Here is an 18646-nt window from a genome sequence, read left to right as displayed (position 1 = left end):
GATGAACTAAAGATAAAAAAGAGTAGAAAAATGAAGCTTAAAGTCAACAGAAACAAGTTATCCCCCATTTTTAATTAATATTTTTAACATAAAAATGCTGGTTTGTAGCCACAATTTGAGTCTAGACATTATCTCAAGGGGCAGGGGACTGGCCACACATCCAAAGTGCTGATACCTGCATGACTGGGCATGGGCTGGCAATACTACCCTCTCTGCTCTCCCCATTCCTGCCGGAGAAACAGAAAAGCTTGCATTACTGTCCCCAGGATTCATACTTCCTCATTTTAGTTTAAGAAAGCGATGGACCTTTGGAGGAATAAGCCCATTTCCCTCCTCCTAAAAGTCCATTGCTTCCTAATGATGTCAGAGTGAGGAGATACAGACATTTTTTTCTGACTTTTTCTGCAAGAAGAGTCAGGGCAGAGGGACAGGAAAACACTGACACCCTCACCTCCCTGGGCTGCTTGAGCACAGGCAGTGTGGGGTGGCTGTGAAGATGCTATCTGGAATTTCCCATGGCAATCCCAAATTACAATCTCTACTGCTAGTGCACCTACAAATGTGCAGCTCTTCCTGAAAGATCCAGAACTTTGCTGGTGTTTTTAAAAGGTGGGATAAATCTAGATTAAAAGGCTTACCTGGGGTTAAAATGGATTAGTCTAATAGTGTGTCATTTGGACGCTCCAGGGCCAGATCAGCTACATCCAAGAGTATTGAAGGAACTAGCGGAAGTTATTTCAGAACCACTAGCAATTATCTTCGTGAGTTCTTGGAGAACGGGAGAAGTCCCAGCAGATTGGAGGAGGGCGAATGTGGTGCCTATTTTCAAGAAGGGAAAAAAGAATGACCCAAACAATTACCGTCCGGTCAGCCTCACATCAATACCAGGCAAGATTCTGGAAAAGATCATTAAGGAAGTGGTCTGCGAGATACTCCACTTAGGCAGAAAAAATGAAATACAAAGATACAGAATGGGGGACGATGCCTGGCTCAACAGCAGTACGTGTGAAAAAGATCTTGGAGTCCTTGTGGACAACAAGTTAAACATGAGCCAACAATGTGATGTGGCAGCTAAAGAAGCCAGTGGGATTTTGGCCTGCATAAATAGGAGGACAGTGTCTAGATCCCCTCTAGATAACCCTCTATTCTGCCTTAGTCAGACTACACCTGGAATACTGTGTCCAATTGGGTACCGCAATTGAAATGAGATGTTGACAAGCTGGAAGGTGCCCAGAGGAGGGCAACTAATATGATCAAAGGTCTGGAGAACAAGTCCTAAGAGGACTAGCTGAAAGAGCTGGGCATGTTTAGCCTGCAAAAAAGAAGGCTGAGAGGAGACATGACAGCCATGTATAAATCAGTGAGGGGAAGTCATAGGGAGGAGGGAGCAAGCTTGTTTTCTGGTACCCTGCAGACTAGGACACGGAACAATGGCTTCAAACTACAGGAAAGGAGATTCCACCTGAACATCAGGAAGAACTTCCTGACTGTGAGAGCTGTTCGACAGTGGAACTCTCTCCCCCAGGCCGTGGTGGAGGCTCCTCCTTTGGAGGCTTTTAAGCAGAGGCTGGATGGCCATCTGTCAGGGGTGCTTTGAATGCGATTTCCTGCTTCTTAGCTGGGGGTTGGACTGGATAGCCCATGAGGTCTCTTCCAACTCTACTATTCTATGATTCCAGACTAATGCGATTGCTACACTGGATTATATAACAGTGTGGATGCAGCCTGAGAGTCTACTCTTCAGACGTTTACTCAAGGAAAAGATGGCAATTGTCTTTATTCCAGATGCAAAGACAATAAATAGATATATATGCAGAGTTATGTTGATGTCATTATTATTTGCTATAAACAGAACTCTGACCTTACTGAGATTGTACAAACACCCAAAGTAGAAAGTAGAGACAAACCAGCCCAGAAATGTAACTCATTACCTAGGAATACAAAACAAAAAATACTGGACCTTTTGAGACATCTTGGACTGTCTGATGCAGATTAAGTCACCGTGCCAATGGAAATAAATTATTGGAAGAATTCTTCTCAAAGTGAGCCATTGGGAGATAATTCTGCTTATGTATAGAGAAGCTATGGGAAAGCTCTTGTATATAAGCAGATAGTACAATAGTTTGCAATAGTTGGAATCCTATGCAGAAAGACCAACGCACCAACCAAATATGATTTAATTGCAGTCAAAAGAGTAGCAAGATATTTAAAAGGAACAGTGGATCTCAAACTTAGTTTATACGTAACCATTAACCCTACACTGAAAGAATATGGGGATGCCAATTGGGCCATTGATGTTACTGACCAAAAATCAACTTTTTATATGGAAATGGACTGGCTGGATTACTCAAAAACAGAAGACTGTTGCAGCCTTTTCTAGTGAAGCTGGATTTGTCTCAGCATCTGAAGCATCTAAAGTGCTAAACTGGCTACACATGTTGTTATTGGATTTTGGGATAGTGGAACCAAGACCGACTGAGATATATGAGTACCTTTACACTTGATGGTCATGTATCAATATGGCTCCTTCTTTGGAGGCTTTTAAACAGAGGCTGGATGGCCATCTGTCAGGGGTGCTTTGAATGTGATTTTCCTGCTTCTTGGCAGGGGGTTGGACTGGATGGCCCACAAAGTCTCTTCCAACTTTATGATTCTGTGACAATCAAGGGTGCATCAATATCTCTCAGACAGCAGATCAGCCCTTTACTCAAGCATGTAGGTATGAACTATGTCATCATTTTAACATGCTTTTTCCTTTTGAAATTGCCCAACAAAATCTACTCCTACATTTTCACACTGAGTCATGCTTGGAATTGGGAAAACATTTTGATATTTATATATTAAAAAATTGGTGGGATACAATAAATGCCTAAAGGGCCAGGCTTATTGTTGCTTCCCATGATTGACAAGTTGCAGTTGATGAGGCTGAATGGACAAATCATTCTAACCTATTAGTCTTTCTCACATGTGGGCTGTTCTTGTTATGTCCTTGAGTCCCATGAACCTTGAATCCCATTTAAAAATGGTCATTGAACTGACCTATCAAACATGACTCCACCCTCATCTAAACAAAATAATAGAATGTTGTCCTCAAGATAGTTTAAGAAATCACAGGGCGGGGGGGGGGGGGGGGAGATCTCTCTATTGGCAGGCTGGCACCCAAAGACCTCATTTTCTCTTTTCTCTTCCCATTCCAGATCTCACACTCAAATGATGAATGCCTACAATTCAGAGCTCACCAGTTTTTTGAAGTTGGCCTCATTCAGCCTGCATCTGTGAAGGTGTACAGCTATTACAACACAGGTAATTGGTATTACACTTCTTCCAGTAGGCTCAGCATAGGAGAGGCCATCTAGTTGACATGGAACCCAGTTAGGACTTGAGATTTGTGACAGTCTCTTCTCCCACCCCCACCTTTGGTATAAGAATCAAGAAAGGACAGGTATTATTAAAAGAGAATCATGACTTATTCTGGCTAAGAACTCTATGTAACTCTTTAAACAACTTTCAGAAACAAGAACTTTGTGACCCTAATACACTTGATGCAAATTTCTATATTAGGGGAGTAAGTAAAACCAGGGCAACATGTATCCTGCTTTAGCAAAGGACTTTTGTGCATATGAGGCGATTCAAAGAAAACTGTTGAAGTGTGGATAGATTTGGAAAGTAGATACTGCCTTGGTTTTTGGAGCCAGGATGGGCTAGCTAATTGATTTACCAAATTGCTAAAATCCCTCATGTCCAAATAGGACCAGCTGATGGACTCTGGAGATTTTAATTTGGTCTTCAAAGTCATTAGGCCAAATAGTTTCCATTAAAAAAAATACACTTCCAGGGCCCAGACCACAGCATGGAAGGCAGAGAAAAGAGAATGACCTTCTCTGTTGAAGGAGATGCTGGCTGGGGTACTACTCTCTTCTTTCAAATGGTTGCTCAATGAATCTTATTCAATCTGCCTATCTCTTATTGGATCCTAACATCTTTATTAATTACAGTAGAGTCTCACTTCTCCAACGTTCTGTATTATCCAATGCATTTTTGTAGTCAATGTTTTCAATATATCATGATATTTTGGTGCTAAATTCATAAATACAGTAATTACTACATAGCATTACTGCGTATTTAACTACTTTTTCTGCCAGCTTTGTTGTCTAACATGATGTTTTGGTGCTCCATTTGTAAAATCATAACCTAATTTGATGTTTAATAGGCTTTTCCTTAATGCTTCCTTATTATCCAACATATTCACTTATCCAACATTCTGCCGGCCCATTTATGTTGGATAAGTGAGACTCTACTGTACTTAGATGAAGGGTTAGAAGGCACGATCGTCAAGTTTGCTGATGACACCAAATTGGGAGGGATAGCTAATAATCCAGAAGACAGGAGCAGAATTCAAAATGATCTTAACAAATTAGAGAGATGGGCCAAAACTAACAAAATGAAGTTCAACAGGGACAAATGCGAGATACTCCACTTAGGCAGAAAAAATTAAATGCAAAGATACAGAATGGGGGACGATGCCTGGCTCGACAGCAGTACGTGTGAAAAAGATCTTGGAGTCCTTGTGGACAACAAGTTAAACATGAGCCAACAACGTGATGTGGCAGCTAAAGAAGCCAGTGGGATTTTGGCCTGCATAAATAGGATGACAGTGTCTAGATCCCCTCTAGATAACCCTCTATTCTGCCTTAGTCAGACTACACCTGGAATACTGTGTCCAATTCTGGGCACCGCAATTGAAATGAGATGTTGACAAGCTGGAAGGTGCCCAGAGGAGGGCGACTAAAATGATCAAAGGTCTGGAGAACAAGTCCTAAGAAGAATGGCTGAAAGAGATTGGCATGTTTAGCCTGCAAAAAAGAAGGCTGAGAGGAGACATGATAGCCATGTACAAATACGTGAAGGGAAGTCATAGGGAGGAGGGAGCAAGCTTGTTTTCTGCTGCCTTGGAGACTAGGACACGGAACAACGGCTTCAAACTACAGGAAAAGAGATTCCACCTGATCATTAGGAAGAACTTCCTGACTGTGGGAGCTGTTCAGCAGTGGAACTCTCTGCCTTGGAGTGTGGTGGAGGCTCCTTCTTTAGAGGCTTTTAAGTGAAAGCCAATGGGATTCTGGCCTGCATCAATAGGGGAATAGCGTCTAGATCCAGGGAAGTCATGCTCCCCTCTATTCTGCCTTGGTCAGACCACACCTGGAATACTGTGTCAAATTCTGGGCACCACAGTTGAAGGGAGATGTTGACAAGCTGGAAAGCGTCCAGAGGAGGGCAACTAAAATGATCAAAGGTCTGGAGAACAAGCCCTATGAGGAGAGGCTTAAAGAACTGGGCATGTTTAGCCTGCAGAAGAGAAGGCTGAGAGGAGACATGATAGCCATGTACAAATATGTGAGGGGAAGTCATAGGGAGGAGGGAGCAAGCTTGTTTTCTGCTGCCCTGCAGACTAGGACGCGGAACAATGCCTTCAAACTACAGGAAAGGAGATTCCACCTGAACATCAGGAAGAACTTCCTCACTGTGAGGCCTGTTCGGCAGTGGGACTTTCTCCCCCGGACTGTGGTGGAGGCTCCTTCTTTGGAGGCTTTTAAGCAGAGGCTGGATGGCCATCTGTCGGGGGTGCTATGAATGCGATTTCCTGCTTCTTGGCAGGAGGTTGGACTGGATGGCCCATGAGGTCTCTTCCAACTCTACTATTCTATGATTCTATGATTCTAGGCTGGATGGCCATCTGTCCGGGGTGCTTTGAATGAGATTTCCTGCTTCTTGACAGGGTTGGACTGGATGGCCCATGAGGTCTTTTCCAACTCTATGATTCTATGATTCTATAAAATTACTGCATTAGAAGAAACCACAAGGGTTGTCCAGTCCAATTTGCTGCCATGCAGAAAGACATGATTCAATAATTGGATTCCTACCTATTACATAAAGTTGGAGCACCCAGTGACGCAGCGGGTTAAACCGCTGAGCTGCTGAACTTGCTGACCGAAAGGTTGGCGGTTCAATTCCAGGGAGCAGGGTGAGCTCCTGCCGTTAGACCCAGCTTCTGCCAACCTAGCAGTTTGAAAACGTTCAAATGTGAATAGATCAATAGGTACTGTGAGAAGGTCACAGCGCTCCATGTAGTCATGCTGGGCACATGACCTTGGAGTGTCTACAGACAATGCCGGCTCTTGGGCTTTGAAATGGAGATGAGCACCAACCTTCAAAGTTGGACACAACTAGACTCAATGTCAGGGAAAACCTTTACCTTTAACCAACATAAAGTCAGCGATATGTTACTGATATTCCCATTGCGAGCAATAGGTACTCCCACTCATGATCTGTGCATTTCCTGGGTTTCTCCTTGGGAGCATTTTCCAAAATATTCAGGATCCTCTATGTGAAGTAAAGGGCATCTCTTTTCATTTTTCCTTTTCAGATGAGCAGTGCATCAAGTTCTACCATCTGCATAAAGAAAGTAGCCTCCTCAGTAAGATATGCTATGGTGATGTCTGCCGATGTGCAGAAGGTAAGATGAGCTGGAAAGATAGTACCTCTGCAAGACTTATTTTTAAAGTGTGCATATATGGAAATTGTAGTATTTTGGTTTTCTGAGTATATCAATAGCAGCATTCCTCAAACCAGGGGTCCCCAAACTAAGGCCCGGGGGCCGGATGCGGCCCTCCGAGGTAATTTACCTGGCCCCCGCCCTCAGTTTTATAATATAATATATTGTATATACATATAATATAATATAATAATTCCTGTGGCCGGAATTGTGAAGCTGGAAAAGATATTAAAAAATGCCTCTGTGTCTGTCTAAAAACTGAATGTTGCTTGTCTGTTGGCATTGAATGTTTGCCATATATGTGTTCATTGTAATCCGCCCTGAGTCGCCTTCAGGGTGAGAAGGGCGGAATATAAATACTGCAAATAAATAAATAAATAAATAATATTATAATGTAATACAATATAACACTAATAATAATACCATATAATAATATTAATTATATATTATATATTACATGTAACATTACTAATAATATTACAGTATAGTGGTATAATTTAATATAGTAATATATACTGCTAATATTGTGCTATGCTAATAATATAATATATTGTATGTACATATAATTTGTAAGCCACTCTGAGTCCCCTTTGGGGTGAGAAGGGTGTAATACAAATGTAGTAAATAAATGCAGTAAATAATAAATAAATAAATAAATAAATAAATAAATTTTAGACTTAGGCTCACCCAAAGTCTGAAATGACTTGAAGGCACACAACAACAACAACAATCCTACTTAACTTGACTATCTCATTGGCCAGAAGCAGGACCACACTTCCCATTGAAATCCTGATAAATGTATGTTGGTTAAAATTGTTTTTATTTTTAAATATTGTATTGTTCTTTCATTGTTGTTGTTGTTGTTTTTGCACTACAAATAAGACATATGCAGTGTGCATCGGAATTTGTTTGTATTTGTTTCAAATGATAATCCGGCCCCTCAACAGTCTGAAGGATTGTGGACCGGCCCTCGGCTTAAAAAGTTTGAGGACCCCTGCCTCAAACTGACCCTTTTCAGATTATTTGAAGTACATTGCAATTATCCTGCTTACACCTCTTTGCTATTAGTTCTATTGCTGAACCGTGCTTATTGTCAAGTATTTTCTTCTAATGTTCAATTCAAATCTACTGTTCTGTAACTATTTTTTTTAATTATTTTGTATCAAAAGGATTGAATAAATTAGTACAAAACTGATAAAAACAGAAGGAGCACAAGTGGCTAAATATTTTTTGACCAAAACCGGGCAACAGCGGCCGCATTGTCTATAGCCTTAAACAATTCTTTCTCTGTACATGAGGCAGGGCATTGTGGACAAGCATACAGATGCAGAGTTGTCTGTTCTGCTCCACAGTCGCACAAAGTGGAGAATTCTTTTAGGTAGTGCCATTTTGCCAGGTTGTCTTTTGATATGCCAACTCCACTTGTGAGACTGTTCAGGAACTTCCAGTTGCCCATTTTTGGTTTGCCCCTGGAGGGGGGGGGGCATCCAACTGGGATTTCCTGGTTTAGCTGCCCAGAGGGATACTCTTGCTGTTGCTGGAGGAACGTTTTAACTTGTCTATAGCCTTAAAATGAATCATATAGAATTTAATGCATATGGGTTCTGAGGAAAAGGAGTATTACAGGCAAACTGCTGGCTCCTTGTGAATATACGAGGGTTATCCAGAAAGTACATTACGTGTTGGAATTAAAAATGAACAAAGTATAGGAGAAAACATTTACCATATGCAATTGAAAGCCACACCCAAATACCACATCTCATGCAGTCGTCATTCAAATCTAGGCACTTATCATAGTGATAAATGAGCTTGGAAACTCCTTCCCCACTAAATTCTTCCACCTCCGTTGTCAACCCTTCCCCCTTCCCCCTTTCCGCAGCTGCGCAGCATCGCCAAAACGCTGCATTGCCAGCCATGCCCCCATTGTTGGAAACAAGTGGTTGCCTACATTTGAATGGTGACTATGTGAGATGTGGTATTTGGGTGTGGCTTTCAACTGCATATGGTAAATGTTTTACTCCTATACTTCATTCATTTTTAATTCCAAAACGTAATGTACTTTCTGGATAGCCTTCGTATATACATATAGATATAATACAGATATAGATATAGATCTTACCATGCATGAAATATTATATACACTAAGAAGGAGGAGGGTGAGAGAAAGGAAAAAATAAATATAAGAGAGTAGAAGGATACTCTGTGTGAGTGTGTATAAACAGGAATTTGGGGTATGTGTACATGTTTAAGAGCAAAAAGTAAGAGTGTGGTGAAGCATTAATCGTATATATTCCTGTATAAGTTGACCTTGTGTAAAAATCTATGTCAGGTTTTGGGGCCAAAATTATGGATTTTGATATGACCTGTGGATGAGTCAAGAGTCATTCCCTGGAGAAGGAAAGGTGCTAATGCTCATCCAGGCATTCAAAAAGGCCAGAAGTGATGCCAGGGTGGAGAGAGAGAGAGGTGGTTGGTGCTACTTTTGCAATTCTACTCAGAGAAGGGGATGTTTTCTTTTTTGAAAGGAGTTAAGATGCAGTACTAACATTGACCTGTGGATAAATCAATGTTGTGTGTGTGTGTTTGTGGATTTTCAAGCCATGGATGGTTGGATTCACAAAACCATAATCCATAGATACAGATAGACAAGTGTACGGGCAGTCCTCAAGTTATGAACAATATAGGTTCTGTAGGTTTGTTTTTAAATTGTAATTGTATGTAAGCTGGAACGGGTACATTTTTAAGTGGAACTCCAGTTAAATGTGTGTGTGTGTGTGTGTGTGTGTGTGTGTGTGTGTATAGAGAGGGGGGGGCAGTGAGCAAGCTTTGGATAGCATAGGGAAGTGTTAATACCACTGTGGTGTTGGTTTTACTTTTGTTATGTAATGTTCAGAAGATTTTACCCTACTTTCTGTCCCCGTAATAATTGGACTTTGAAAATTGGCTTGTTGTGGAAACAAGGATTGGCAATAAAGCTTTAGTGGAGAGGCCTTTTTCCCATGATAACTCTTCCAGGAGTGAATTTCCCTTCCTAGGGGTAAATTTCACTCATTTTCTGTTGTCACACAGACACAGACACACACATACATGGTTCTTAGCAATGACTCCTTTGTAAGTCTGATGTTTGTAACTCAGGGCCTGCCTGTAATGACTGGAAAGAGCCAAAAGGGAGTGTATGGTTGTAGGGTTAGATAAAACAAAGGGAGAGAAGAAAGTAGACCCCTTAAAACCAGAAAGGGCATGCAGGGAAGCATCCAGGAATGGCGAGAGCAGAGGATATCTTGCAGGTACTTTCAACATTTGCCTTGCTTACTCCTTAACCCAGTGGTTCTCAACCTGTGGGTCTCCAGATGTTTTGGCCTTCAACTCCTAGATATCCTAACAGCTGGTAAACTGGTTGGGATTTCTGGGAGTTGTAGACCAAAACATCTGGGGACACACAGGTTGAGAACCACTGCCTTAACCTAATGGTATTTTCAAGGCCAAAACCTGTCTTAGAAATATCCACAGACACAAAGAGGGGCTTCCAGAGATCTCATTCATGTACTTTGCTTTCTGTTGTCTTCCTTCTTTTGTGCTCTTCTCACAAAGAAAGCTGCTCTTTCTTCAATCATGCAAAGACAGATGTCAGTCTTCAGCTACGAGCTCAACTGGCCTGCAAACCAGAAGTGAATTACAGTGAGTACATCTTAGATGGCTGAATCCTGTGAACAAAGCAGTGGTTCAGCTAGAATGCAAAGGCAGTTGCTGGAATTAGCAGCAGTGGAAATTGAGGGCTGGCACAGAGCGCTCTCCATCTTCTGGGGAGCCCTGCAGACAGATTGGGTGATTGGCCCTTGCATCTGGAAACCTGGATGCACTTTTCAGTATCTGCCCAGGAAATATGTATTCCTGGGCAGACTGCAGGCTGACTAAGTTGACAAAGAGAAGACATCCCATTCTTCTGTCTATATTTGGTGTCATAGGAGTTAATGTTTTGAGTATTGATTCTTGTCACAACCTTTGGGGCAGTAGGTACAGCTCCCATGGGGGCGGCGGGGGGTGGGTGGGTCAGGAGGAACGACAGAGGCCTGACATGGATGTAACAGCATGGACTAGTTTTCCCAGGAGGCCCCCTGATTATGGGGCATTATGCCAGGTCCCCCACCATTTCAAGGTACTCTGGAAATTGCCTGGAGTGTCCAGCCAGGGGTGTTATGGCCAATAAATGTTCCAAACTGTAATCTGGGTGTGTGTGTGAATGATGACTCCCACAGAGTCAACACACATTGGACCTATTTCACTGCCTGGGGCAGCTGTTTCACATTTCTTTATGGTAAGGCTGGTTTGCCTTGCTCATTGCTGCTTCGTGTATTGAAGAAATAAATCTGTTTTTGGATTTACCAGTGTCAAAATGCAATGAGATTTTTCATTTTTACATAATAACATCAGAAGCATCAAGAATACTGTATATAAAAATGAGTTAAGGCTTTGTGAAGAAAAGCATCTAAGCATCTTAAATTTTCTCTGTTTTTAAGTTTACAAAACAAAGCTGGTTCAGATAGAAGAGGAAAATGGTTTTGACAACTACTTCATGCAAGTTCTGGAAAGGATCAAAGAAGGTAAAAAAAAGCCATCTTGTAGGAAATGGTGTACTGGAGTATAAAAGCAGAAATGTTTCTCTAAACAGTTACTGCTTTGCAACCTTGTATTTGTTGTTGTTATATTTGCTAACAAATCAACTTTAACTTCTAGCAATTTTATGAATGAGAAAGCTCCCTGGGCAACAACTTTGTAGCTCAGGTCTTGTAAGCTCAGCGCTATAGCTTTGTTAACCAAGGGAATAAACAAAGGGAGGAAATGTTGTTGCTGTATCTGTTGCTCAGGATTTTTGAAATCAGGTGATATTTTCCTTTTTATGTAATTATTTTTTGTTGATACAGTAGAGTTCCGGTTAACCGGGTTCTGGTTAAATGAGACTCCTTATTATTCGAAGCGCCGCCGGGGGCACCCCTTCCTCTCCCTCTCCTTCTCTCGAGTTCCTTCCTGGAATAGCCCGAGGAAGGGAGCTCGAGAGAAGTAGAGGGAGAGGGAGGAGGAAGCGCTTCCCTAAACCGGATTGTTGGGAAGGATAATAGGGAGTCCTATTATCCCGCACCTTTATCTCGGATAATTGGGCCCACAATTATTTCGCACCTTTATCTTGGATAATTGGAACTCTACTGTATATGCACCTTTATCTCGGATAATTATAGAACCATAGAATTATAGAATCATAGAATAGTAGAGTTGGAAGAGACCTCATGGGCCATCCAGTCCAACCCGCCAAGAAGCAGGAAATCGCATTCAAAGCACCCCCAACAGATGGCCATCCAGCCTCTGCTTAAAAGCCTCCAAAGAAGGAGCCTCCACCACGGCCCGGGGGAGAAAGTTCCACTGTCGAACAACTCTCACAGTGAGAGAACTCTACTGTATATGCCTTAAAATTTGGTGATCCTATGGCAACTCTAATGACTTCATCCCATGTAGTCTTCTCTCCTTGTTAACACTCTGGCAAAAAGGAGTCCCATGGAACCCATCCTATGACACAGGGCTACTTCCTGCAGTCTCCCATGGGAATCCATGTAGCCAGAGTAATAATGTGGAGAGAAGACTCCATTTTCAGGACTCGGGAGCTATGCAAGTCCTGACTTTAAAAAATGAGGAGGAAGCAGGGAAAGCATGGGAAAGCACGGAAAACGACGTGGGATAGCTGGCCATCCCAAAAGATAAGGAAAGATGGTAGGAAACAATTTAAAACGGTTCCCTCCGCTTTCCTACACTTTTTCCCACTTTCCAATTGTCAATGTGATGCGATCCTAAGCCAGCACCATCATGGGGTCTTCTTGGTAAGATTTGTTTGGAGGGGCTTGCCATTGTGTTCATCTGAGGCTGAGAGAATATGACTTTCCTAAGGTCACCCAGTGGGTTTCCAATCCATGTCCATGTGATTTGAACCCTGAGCTCCAGAATCATTGTCAAAACACGACACCACATCTTTCATGGAATATCCAGAGCAAATTGAAGAAAACAAGAACTACCATATCTCATCTCATAATAGTCACACCCTTTATCCTTTTTTTTTTGGATCAAATGAAGAGGGTGGTACTATTAGGCAATGAAAAAAATGTGCCAGTTTTATGTACCAGTACAATAACCTTTTAATAAATTAATGTTGAAAACAACTTGAGAAAAATTACAAGAGTGTCCAGAAAAGCAAATTTACATATTTCTATCTTTTAACCATCCCTATTAGAAGATTCTACACCACTATCATTGCTTTCATCATCTCATGTCAGATGTTTTTCCCCCTCACATTCCTCTCCCACAGTCCATTATCTTCAAATCCATCCAGCATATTAGAAATGCTTGTTTTTTTTTTTAAGTTTTGACAATTATTTCCTCTGTGATAAAGTCACATTTCCAGTGGGTGTCATTTGGTGATTACGCCTCAACGTCCACTCATCATAGAAGCAGTGCAAGTGGTTTTTAAAGGACTTGTTCACTGATACATCCAGTGGCTGAAAGACAGATTTTTGTGTGTGTGTCAGGAGTGACTTGAGAAACTGCAAGTTGCTTCTACTGTGAGAGAATTGGCCGTCTGCAAGGACGTTGGCCAGGGGACACCCGGATGTTTTGATGTTATTACCATCCTTGTGGGAGGCTTCTCGCATGTCCCCGCATGGATCTGGAGCTGATAGAGGGAGCTCATCTGCACTCTTCCCAGGTTAGATTCGAACTAGCAACCTTCAGATCCGCAACCCAGCTTTCAGGTCATCAGTCGGAGCCTCCGGTGGCCTAGGGGATAAAAGCCTTGTAACTTGAAGGTTGGGTTGCTGACCTGAAAGCTGCCAGGTTCGAATCCCATCTGGGGAGAGTGTGGATGAGCTCCCTCTATCAGCTCCAGCTCCATGCGGGGACATGAGAGAAGTCTCCCACAAGGATGGGAAAACATCAAAACATCCGGGTGTCCCCTGGGCAACGTCCTTGCAGACGGCCAATTCTCTCACTCCAGAAGCAACTCCGGTTGCTCCTGACACGGAAAAAAAAAAAAAAAGGTCATCAGTCCTGCTGGCAAAAGGGTTTAACCCACTCCGCCACCGGGGGCTCTTGTGTGTTAAACCAATAGGAATCACTACCTTTTGTGACTTATTGTCACAGAGAAGTTGATTCACTTTCTTTGCAATGTGACTTTGAAAACTGTCCAAAACTAACAGAGCCGGCTGTTTCATTAGTGTGCCGGGTTTTCTGTTCCACACAGTTTTAACCCATTCTACCATGAGTTCTAAGTCCACCCAACCCTTTGCCTGTAGCCATACATGAATCCCATGGATAAATTGTACTCCATTTGGCATTGTTTTCTTCTTTAAAACGATGTCAGGCAGTAACTTCCTTCCCTCAGCTGTAATGATAACACTGGATGACCCTATCAGTGCAGTAGTGCTGTTGTGGAGCATGTTAAAGAACACTGCAGCCTGATCAGCATTTCCAGTTTGAGAAATGGGCAATGGTGTTTCCTTGTGCATATGCGAATCATGAAGAGTAGTTCCGTAACGCAAAATAATTTAAATAATATGGTTCATTCGATATTTTTATATAGACTTAATTAAATCAATTTTATATGTTAGTTGAAAAGTTTCAAGTATTAAAATAATTGAAAACGACTGTTAATTGGTAATTTATAGTTACAAAAGCATACCACAACATCTGTTGGCAACACTTGAAAACTGTGTCATAGAATCATAGAATAGTAGAGTTGGAAGAGACCTCATGGGCCATCCAGTCCAACCCCCTGCAAGAAGCAGGAAAATCTCATTCAAAGCACCCCCGACAGATGGCCATCCAGCCTCTGCTTAAAAGCCTCCAAAGAAGGAGCCTCCACCACAGTCCGGGGCAGAGAGTTCCACTGCTGAACAGCTCTCATAGTCAGGTCGATACACTTTGACAGAAATCAGACTCCATTGATAAACTTCTGTGGACACTCAAGACACTTAAGAGTGCATGTCAGTCAGTCTTTCTTGCTCCACTATGCTTATGTATGTTTTCAAACGTTTCAGAGGTGAAAATAACCTTTCATTTGTAGCTGTTGGTACTGGCAATGTGCCAGAAATCTGAAGATTCTTCACATTCAGATAAAACTGTCAATTGCAGATAAGTTTTGCTTCCAGTGCATTTGATGGTTTTTCTACAGGTGCAATCTTTTCCCATGTCAAATTCTTCCATCAGTGTGTCAATATCTTGAAGGAATTTGTTGCAAAGTTCTATTCACTTGTTCAAGTTGGATTTTAAATGGCCACAATTAGTACGTAGGAACACTTGCAGTTCCTGAACTACTTTCCTGTGCCTTGTAAACCTTTCCAGAAGCTGACTGCAGAAAAAGTCCAGAAATGGGATATACACATTTATCCTATAATATTCCATTGGTGTTGGTTTTTTTTTTTTGTGTGTGTCAGGAGCAACCGGAGTTGCTTCTGGAGTGAGAGAATTGGCCGTCTGCAAGGACGTTGCCCAGGGGACGCCCGGATGTTTTGATGTTTTTACCATCCTTGTGGGAGGCTTCTCTCATGTCCCCGCATGGAGCTGGAGCTGATAGAGGGAGCTCATCCGCACTCTCCCCAGGTGGGATTCGAACCTGGCAGCTTTCAGGTCAGCAACCCAACCTTCAAGTCACTTAGTCCACTACGCCATCTGGGGGCTCCATTGGTGTTGGTGAAGTTGCCTGGATGTTGCTTTTACAAGTTGGCCTTGAACACATGCGAGGAATCCTCACTTCTTCACCCAGAGACTCCACCACTGATCTTGCTGTGTCAAATTTCTCCTGAAATTCTTTCACAGATTCTATGTGAATCTCCCTGGCTTTTTCTAAGAGATTGTTGACATATTGCAGACTACCAAAAATGTCCATATGTACTCTTTGTAATATCTTGCTAAGCTGAAGGGATGACAGAAACTTTCTTAGAATGTATATGGCTACTACAGATTTAGTATTCAGAAACAGTAGTAGACACCGCAGTTTCCACAATTTTCTCAGTTTTCACCTGCAGTTCAGATGCACATGTTCTGGGGTCTCCATCAGTACCAGCTGCTGCAATGGTTCTCAATCTGCTGTCTTCTTGGTCTTCAAAGCATAGCCCTAAAAGACACTGCCAGGATATTCACCATAATGAATATAAGTAATATAATGAAGATTTATATTTATCTTGAGTGTGTGTATCTTACCCTTTGGCTGAGAGTGTGTGACTGTTTAACTTCTGTGCCTTTCAGGGGGCTAGACTATGAGCCTGAGCAAGCAAGATCTGGCACCTCCTCTCAAATACTGTAGAAAATGGTGGCCCCTGTGGCAGCAAAGCAAACAGCCTCTTCCAGAAAGGGCCCAACATTTGGCCTAGCATGAGCTGAAAAACAGGCCTGAAGTTTGGGGTGGTAAGCCAGGATTCCCACCCCAAACCAGGCAGTTGGCTACATAGTGAAGATTTATACGTCCAATAGTATGTCTATGTGTATCTGTGCCTTGTTCTGAGGCCGAGAGAGTATGACTGCACAGCTTCCGGGACAGATCAGATCGGATGCATTCTAGTTTGTTAGGCCATGAGCCTGGCCAGCCCTTGTGCTCTGCTGAGAAATCTTTGCTAATAAATGCCAAGGGCTGAAACTGCCCAAATTATAGAGTGTCTCCCTGGGGCAAAAGGAATAGCAATGGGAACCTTACTTTTTGTTGTTTATTCATTCAGTAGCTTCTGACTCTTCGTGACTTCATGGACTAGTCCACACCAGAGCTCCCTCTCAGCCATCGCCACCCCCAGCTCCTTCAAGGTCAAGCTCACTTCAAGGATACCATCCATCCATCTTGCCCTTGGTCGACCTCTTTTCCTTTTTCCTTCCATTTTCCCCAGCATCCTGTCGTCTCATTATGTGGCCAGAGTACTACATCTTTGCCTCGAATATCCTTCCCTCCAGTGAGCAGCTGGGCATTATTTCTTGGAGTATGGACTGGTTGGATCTTCTTGCAGTCCAAGGCACTCTCAGAAATTTCCTCCAACACCACAGTTCAACTGCATCTGTCTTTCTTTGCTCAGCCTACCTTATAGTTCAGCTCTCACATCCATAGGTTACTACAGGGAATACCGTTGCTTTAACTATGCGGTCCTTCATTGCCAGTGTAATATCTCTACTCTTCACTATTTCATTGAGATTGTTCATTGCTCTCCTCCCAATAAGTTTGTGTAGTTTGTGTTTGTTTAGCAATTTCACTGGTTTGACTGAACTGACTGTAAACTCTTGTATGTTATTCACTTAAAAGCTGTGGTTTCATGGACCGTAATAAAGGTTATTGTACTGTCCTCCCAAGAAGTAAACGTCTTCTAATTTCCTGGCTGCAGTCTGTGTCTGAAGTAATCTTTGCCCGTAGAAATACAAAGTCTGTCACTGCCTCCACATTTCCTCCCTCTATTTGCCACAATCTTGGTTTTCTTGACATTTAACTGCAATCCAGCTTTTGCACTTTCTTCTTTCACCTTGGTTATAAGGCTCCTCAGCTCCTCCTTGCTTTCAGCCATCAAAGTGGTATCATCTCCATATGTAAGGTTGTTAATGTTTCTTCCAGCAATCTTAACTCCAGCTTTGAATTCATCAAGCCCCGCACATCACATGATGTGTTCTGCATACAAGTTGAATAGGGAGGGCGATATTATACAGCCCTGCCGTACTCCTTTCCCAATCTTGAACCAGTCTGTTGTTCCGTGGTCTGTTCTGACTGTTGCTACTTGGTTGTTATACAGATTCCTCAGGAGACAGACAAGGTGACTTGGTATCCTCATACTACCAAGAACTTTTCACAATTTATTATGATCCACACAGTCAAAGCTTTAGAAAAGTCAATAAAACAGAAATCAATGTTTTTTTCTGAAACTCCCTGACTTCCTCCATTATCCAGTGGGTATTGGCAATTTGGTCTCTCGTTCCTCTGCCAGCTTGTACATCTGGCAACTCTTGCTTCATGTATTGGTAGAGTCTACCTTGCAGGATCTTGAGCATTACCTCACTGACATGTGAAATAAATGCCACTGTACGAAAGTTTGAGCATTCTTTAGCGTTTCTCTCTCTCTCTCTCTCTCTCTCTCTCTCTTTTTTTTGCCAATATGGGGATCTAAATTTATTTTTCCAATCTGGTGGTCCTTCTTGTGTTTTCCATATTTGCTGGCATATGGCATGCATCACCTTGACAGCATGTCAACCAGTGACCTAAAATAGTAAACAGTTTCTGGGCTTGGCAGCTGGGTAGTAAGGATCAGTTATGGGGAAGGGCTAATGGATAAAGTGCAATGTCAGAAGAGAAAACTTAGGGAAAGGGGGAATATAAATAGAGCACTATAGCTCCAGGCAGGAAACAGTAATAGAATGCAAGGACTAGAATTTGGATCATAGCTGGGGTCAAAATTTTCTGGGGAATTGTCTAATCAAAAGCACAATGAAACATCCATGTTTTTAGCTCTAACAGCTGGTAGGGTGGTTGGGATTTCTGGGAGCTGAAGCCTCAAACGCCAGGAGAAGCAATGTTTGAGAAACTCTGTAATACATTGTCTCAGAGAATAATGGAGTCTCCTTATTTGGAGGTTTTTAAAGAGATACAGGATGGCCATCTGTTAAGAGTACTTCAGTTGTGTCTTCCTCCATGACAAGTGGTTGGATTAGATGATCTTTGTGGTCTCTTTCAGCTGTTCCCATGCTTCAATCAATTATTGCTGCTGTTTGTTGTATTATTCATTCCCCCTTGTAGGTTTATGCAATGAAAAGTTTTTAGCCTTTAAAACTAGATTGAAATCCAATGTAGTGGCCAAGGTGCTATTCTGCAGCCTTTTGTGCAATGTCCAAAACAAGCCTCACTCCCTTTTGCAAGCTGTTAGGCCTCAGAAGAGGCTCCTGGTACTGCTGCTTACTAGCAGGGAGAGGAGGAATTGTGTGTGTATGTGGGTAATTTGGGTCATGTAGCTCTGAAGGGATAGATAGGAGGATGCACTCCATAGGAGGATCACACAACCACACCTGCTGCCTCTGTGCCAAGGTCTGAAATGTGTT

General features: G+C 42.3%; 1 protein-coding gene across 3 annotated transcripts in view; it reads left to right on the top strand.

Moving 5' to 3' along the window:
• The window catches only part of LOC100566600 (A.superbus venom factor 1), a 111490-nt gene that overhangs the window by 90122 nt on the left and 2722 nt on the right, over window positions 1-18646 (top strand). Inside the window, exons 34-38 of one of the 3 annotated variants that reach the window (XM_062971468.1) lie at window positions 2608-2715; window positions 3198-3303; window positions 6425-6514; window positions 10145-10231; window positions 11071-11154. In XM_062971468.1, the coding sequence (XP_062827538.1) occupies window positions 2608-2715; window positions 3198-3303; window positions 6425-6514; window positions 10145-10231; window positions 11071-11154 (475 nt within the window). Of the gene's footprint in view, window positions 1-2607; window positions 2720-3197; window positions 3304-6424; window positions 6515-10144; window positions 10232-11070; window positions 11155-18646 lie in introns of those variants that run through there. The other 2 variants (XM_062971469.1, XR_010003201.1) reach the window with 2 other exon arrangements.

Source organism: Anolis carolinensis, chromosome 2 (assembly GCF_035594765.1).
Source record: "Anolis carolinensis isolate JA03-04 chromosome 2, rAnoCar3.1.pri, whole genome shotgun sequence".
Classification (NCBI taxonomy): Eukaryota; Metazoa; Chordata; class Lepidosauria; order Squamata; family Dactyloidae; genus Anolis; species Anolis carolinensis.
Note: the sequence above shows the minus strand (reverse complement) of the source record. Positions and strands in the feature narration are given on the sequence as shown.